At 42.6% G+C, this 6,000-nt stretch overlaps 1 protein-coding gene across 1 annotated transcript in view; it reads left to right on the top strand.

The window, feature by feature from the left end:
* Nucleotides 1–6,000, top strand: part of RIF1 (replication timing regulatory factor 1) — a gene marked incomplete at its 5' end in the record, with an annotated part of 28,566 nt that overhangs the window by 432 nt on the left and 22,134 nt on the right. Inside the window, 6 exon segments of the mRNA XM_010187680.1 lie at nt 926–1,004; nt 1,668–1,764; nt 2,800–2,892; nt 2,895–2,923; nt 3,346–3,437; nt 3,991–4,180. Of these exon segments, the coding sequence (XP_010185982.1) occupies nt 926–1,004; nt 1,668–1,764; nt 2,800–2,892; nt 2,895–2,923; nt 3,346–3,437; nt 3,991–4,180 (580 nt within the window).

Here is a 6,000-nt window from a genome sequence, read left to right as displayed (position 1 = left end):
ACTTGCATTTCAGCTGTTGGATCGGAAAGGTTTTGGTGTGTTTGTCGCGTTTTGCTATGGTCGTGTCTTATTTTGATAGCATTTTCTTCTGGAAGATACCTTTTAACCGTGAGGTTCTGCTGTTACCTGAATCTCTTTAATTTGTTAGCATCTTTACGCAAAGGCTTTCTCTCTTCCCATCGTTATCTCCCTTGAGTTCCTGTCTTTCAGTTCCGTAGCAGCTTTTAACGCTGTAACTGCTGAGAGATCAGTGGTCCTGATAACACTGTAAGATTTTTACAGTAATAACTGACAAAAACCCCCATCCTAACTTAAAGATAGTATTAAACAACCACAGATTTCTCAGGTTGTCTTCTGGGTGACTGCACTTAATCTGGTTGGGTTTTGCTATGTGAAGCTGACAAGTTAACGTTTTACAGGCTCAGCATAGCTCTTCTGTAGGGATGTTCCTCGGGTATGTGCAAAATCATGGCTGCTAGTTGTCAAACCAGACTTTTCCAGGAGTGAGGAGCTTGGATTTCACAACTGCATTTGAGGAATGTGCTCTTTAAGCTCCTGTACTGCTGTGGAAAGTCTGTCTGATTTGCAGCAGTCGTTTAGAGGTTGTGTGTATTAACCTTTACTGTTTGGGTTTTTTTAATAAAAAATGACCAAAAAAACCTCCTTAATGTTTTCTTTATGCTCCAGAAGCACAAAATGGGTCATTAGGTCACTTTTTCTGACATATGAGGACGTGTGTTATAACACAGTATTTTACTGATATGTCAGAGTGACTCTGGTGAGTGCCATTATTACTCTTAACTTCTTCAGTGAAGGAAATTGTTCTGTGCTAGGTCATGAATTGTGCATCAGAAGTTTAAAGTTGTGTGGGTGGTAACGTGTTTAACCTGTGAATATTGCTTGTTTTCCCATCTGCTCCCTCAAGTCGCTTGACGGGTGAAGAAGGCAAAGAATTCACTGCAGATATCAAAAGACACTTTCCTCGGCTTTGCAAAGCGTTCAAGGTACGTCCTTCCCGTGCAGTTTTCTACACTCCAGTGATCAAAGGCATGGTTAGGTGGTTGTTAAGGTCAGTGGCTGTTGTAAGACTTGAACTGGAGTTCGTTTAGTAAAAGTTCAAGCCGGTGACACAGCACTAAGGGTTTGTTGGCAAAAATGTATCTTCCATCTCACTAGAAATTGCTCCAGGAAAAAACCACAGGGTGTTGAATGTGTTCAGGCAGTGCTCTTTGATCAAAGCTGATCTTCCAGCTGGAAGAGACACAGTGTGCTCTGTCTGCCTTTAGAAACTCCTCGGACAATTGGAATATGGTAGATGTAAAAATGGTTTTGAAGATCAGTGTGAAGACTGTTCTTAGCCATTATTTTCCCCATCTGTTTTAAATGTTTAAAAACAGTTGGAGATTCAAGTGATAGCACACGACAAGTGAAGAAGTAAAGAACTTTGGGTGTGTAGAACGTATTTCAATAATAATAATATCTAAATTACTAAGAATGAGCCTCAAATTATTTCACTGATTTGCAGTGTATGCGATCAGGAAGGGTTTCCTGCACGGGTGCATTTCTCATCAGTTCTTTTGACAGCTCTCCGTTGAGCAGAAGTGTTGGTATTAGGACGATACTTCTCAGCTCCTTGTGTAAACTGAGGCTTTATTTTCCTCTTTCAGGCACACATGTCTAGTCAAGACTTGAGTCTAAGTAATGCAGCGTTACAGGCGTTGGGATTCTGTGTTTTTAATTCGAAGGTTACGTGTGAATTGTCTGGTAAGTAAACAGACCAGTGTGGATGCTGGTAACGTGTGTGTGTGTACACTGGAGTTCTTCTTTTATTTCTTTGTTGGCGTATACTTGAGTTTTGACCAAGTTTACGGTTCTGAGGTGGTAGAGTGGCTTTGTCTCTAGTGTGAGCAGTGAGATCGGTTCCCTTAATTCCATCTTGTACGAAAAAGTGCTGATTTCTTTTCATGCTGCTGTGCTATTGCTCTGTTGCTAACTTCTGGTACTGTCAGTTATTCTTTCCCTTTCTTCTGGAAGTGTTACATTCTCTTGGATAAATGTTCTGGAATGACCTTTATTAGAGAGAAACTCAGGCAGGACTGAACAAAATCCTGTGTGGGTGTGCAGAGAGCGTTTTTTTTATGTGACTCTGCCATTCTGTTCAATGAAGTTGATTCTTTCTCAGTTTTTCTACTCATTTTCCAGTGTGTCCTGCTTTCCTGCTACTCAGAATTTAGCCTTTAGTTTTTTGTGTACTCTTGATTGAGGAAAGGAGTGCATGTGAGCTTATGTTTCTCTGGTGGTGAGGTCGTTTACCCACAAAGCCCAAATTTGTAAGAAATCAGGCTTTGTTACCTTTGAACTTTAAAGGAATACGTGACTTCTCCATCTGCCTTCTGGTGACGTGCAAGTCCTCTGTTAGCCTTATTCTTTTTAGTGTGTAATGAGCTCACTGTTGCCTCAGTTTGCAGCTTTACCACCCTCTTGGAAATACAGGAAGTTCTGAATAATTAAATATGTAATATTTAGCTGCAGTGTTTTCAGGTACAATTGCATTCTAGTTTGATGATGATGTGGTTTCTTACAAACATAGATGTACTGCACTAATTTACCTGTACGTTGATAATTTTATACTTTTTTGCTAGTTTTATTTTGAGAGAAATTGCCAGAAAGTCATGTAAGACATCGAAAATCATGGCTGCTGGTTGAGTGGGTCTCTAGTGATGTCAGCTGGGCAAAATGACCAGAGACTTGCTGAGAATCGCAAGAGCAGGATTTGAGCGCTGTGCCTTCTGCTTTCAGCAACTGAAGTCCAAGACTTGCTTTCAATGCTGAACAGCATTGCTGTAACATCTGCAGATAAAAGCACTCGCACTCGGGCACTTTGGGTGATCTCTAATTTTTTGCTGAAATTGTTCAGAAGGAGGTAAGTTTCTTCACTGTTTTGTGTGTTTGCAGATTTCCTAGGGAGATGAGGCTTGTGCAAGCTTTTGATCACTCTCCACTCAGTAGCTTTTGAATCTGAAGGTCATTTCCTATCAAATTTGACAGCGAAGTATAGGGAAAAGGTCTTGGAAATAAGGGCAGGTACAGAGGAAAAAGACCCAAGAAATTATTGCTTCTCTTGAGGGAGCAGCTGCAACGTGAACAGTTCTGTTGGGTACCAGTCAAGCAGTAGAGAGGAGAAATATTGTGAATACTCCAGTTTGGTCAGAGTATTAACCTTAAGACTAGACTGAACGTAATCCAAATACAGGGCACAGTGCTAGGAAACAAAATTTCATGATAGCAGCTCCTCATGGAAGTATAAATATTCAGGTGCTCGCTCTGATGTTCTTATTTCCTCAGGTGTCCAGTATTATTTCTACCCTGGAAACCATCCTTGCTAAAGATGCGCAGTCTATGGTGGTTGAATACGAAGCACTGAATGTTATTATACGGTACGTGCATGGCAATATTAAAATGTTAACATAGATGCTTCGATTTTTGGGGAAACTACTGAAATAAAACCTTAGTGGGTAAGATAAGAACGCTTGACAAGGCCTCTGTACACCGAGTCTGTGCCAACCTGTGCTGCTTCAGAGTTTGGGTCGTTTTCCAGCGGCAGGCATGTGTTGTTTTCAGCACACGTGGCCAGTTGGAATTGGTCTGGACCGCTGGGATTGCATGGGCTGGTTAATTGGTGGCCAAACACAAAGTTTGCCTATGAGGAAGTGATGGTGTCCTTCCTTCAGGCTCTCAGTTTGGCTCTTTTGACCAAAAAATTGTGATAGAATAGAAGGGACAACTGTAAACATTGGTTGTGGAGAGGTTTATCTGAAATAACACCTCGGTATTGCAGTTTTAAGTGAACTGTCAAAATACAGTTGTTTAGAAAAATAGAATTCAGAGTGGTTTCCTGTAAATTGTGCATTGAATTAGTGTTTGTTAATGATACCGAGATTATTTTTGAGTGTCAGACTTGTAATACCGATACCTGTTTTTTGGATCTAGCTTAGTGGAGCAAACCCCAGCCCAGATGGTGCAAGAGGCGGTGAGGTGGGCAAAGCTGATCATTCCCCTGGTGGTCCACTCGGCTCATAAGGTGCAGTTACGAGGTGCCACGGCGCTGGAGATGGGCATGCCCCTGCTGCTGCAGAAACAACAGGAGGTGGCGGCCGTCACCGAGCACCTCATGACCACGGTAAGTGGAAATGCTGTGCCTCTTTTTCTAGAGGCAGCAGGGCCAGTAATTGGGGTTATTGGTAGGTTGGGGGTTTTAAAATTCTAGTTACAGGGCTGATAGTGGCAGCAAAAAGCTGCTGTGCGTTGACAGTAACTTCTTGATGACAGCAGTTTCAACAGAAAGATTAATGTAACTGCAGTGTAAATATAGGAACACTAGAAACTTTCAGTTTCTGACAGGGAACTAAATTGTTCAGGAAAATAACTTGCTGTTTTTAAATGACCTTTAAGAACCTGTCTTGACAGTGTTAACTCATAAATATCATAAAAGTTTAATGTACTTCGCAAGAGAATTTGCTTGGTGAGTTAGAATCAGCAGAACTGGAACACAGGAGGTTCCACTTCAATTTGAGAAGAAACTTCTCAGTGAGGGTGACAGAGCCCTGGCCCAGGCTGCCCAGAGAGGTTGTGGAGTCTCCTTCTCTGGAGACATTCAAAACCCGCCTGGACGCCTTCCTGTGTAACCTCATCTGGGTGTTCCTGCTCCGGCAGGGGGATTGGACTGGATGAGCTTTGGAGGTCCCTTCCAATCCCTAATGGTCTGTGATTCTGTGAACTTGGTGTGACAGCAGCTCTCATCATCTAACTTAGCTTCCTACACAAAACAGGGCTTCAGATTTAAGGTCAGGTTGCTCAGGGCCTTGTCCAAGTGGGGTGTGACTATGTTAAAAGGATGGAAATCCTGCAGCCTGTCTGGGCAGTGTGTACAGTGCTTAACCACCCTTGTGATAAGATTAAAGCCCTTCTGCCTTGGTGAAATGTCTGTCAGTTGCCTCCGGTTGCCTGCTGGATTCACTCCGGTTTGTCTGGAGCTCTGGTACTTGGGAGCACAAAACTTGGTGCAGTATTGGAGAGATGATCTGATGAGCACCAAGCAGAGGAGTAAAATCTCCTGATTTGTTTCTTGTGCTTTTCCTGGTGCAGTCTGGTGTGCAGGAGCACGTTCCTGACTTAATATTAAAATTCTTGTCCCTGCCTCTTTCTGCAGAGGTGTTACATAGCGCGTGAGTCAGCAGCAGGTTCCCGTCCGTGGGGTTTGTCTCTCAAAGGACTTTGCTTTGAATTCTGTGTGGTTTCACTTTTCAAGCTTGTAAAGATCCCCGTGAATGGATCTTTGCTGGCTCGTAATACCCCAGATCCTCTGGTTTGTGTTTGTTTAAAAGCTGGCATAAGATTTGTCTTGCCCTGCCCTGTCATTGGGGATCTCTCCCGGCTGCAGTGACCTCTCAAGAAATAATAGCATGGCCTCGTGTAGTTGGCCTTCTCCTTCAGCATCTTGAGGTACACCCTGTAGAGTTTGGTGGATTTGTGTATGTCAGGTTTACTTAAGTAGTCCCCAGCTCAGTTCTTCTCTACTGTGGGTAGTAGCTGTGTGAAGGTGCTGGGATGTTGGAGGCCTGAGGGTAGAGATGGAGGCAAGAAAGGCATTGAGTACCTCAACATTTTCCATGTCCAATCACATTCCCCACCCTATTCAGCACCAGCCCCTTTGGTCTTTTTGATGAGACTTTTCATGTTCTCCTTCACTTCCAGGACTGTAGGCTTAGTTATTTTTGCTTCATTCACTGCTGAAATTAAGTATGTTTACCAAAAAAACCCAAATAAACAAGGTAGTGTTTAGGGTCACAGTGTTTTGACTTGAGAGCTAGAGGGACTACGAGTATTTAAATAAACTTTGATTTGTTGCCACTATCAGAATAATTGAAACCAACCATAAGCTTCAACTGAGAAGGTAACCAGATAATAGCATTTGCTAATAAATCAGTCTAATTTTGCTAC

This window comes from Mesitornis unicolor, unplaced genomic scaffold (assembly GCF_000695765.1).
Source record: "Mesitornis unicolor isolate BGI_N332 unplaced genomic scaffold, ASM69576v1 scaffold34850, whole genome shotgun sequence".
Lineage (NCBI taxonomy): Eukaryota > Metazoa > Chordata > Aves > Mesitornithiformes > Mesitornithidae > Mesitornis > Mesitornis unicolor.
This window is presented reverse-complemented; position numbering and strand designations above follow the sequence as displayed.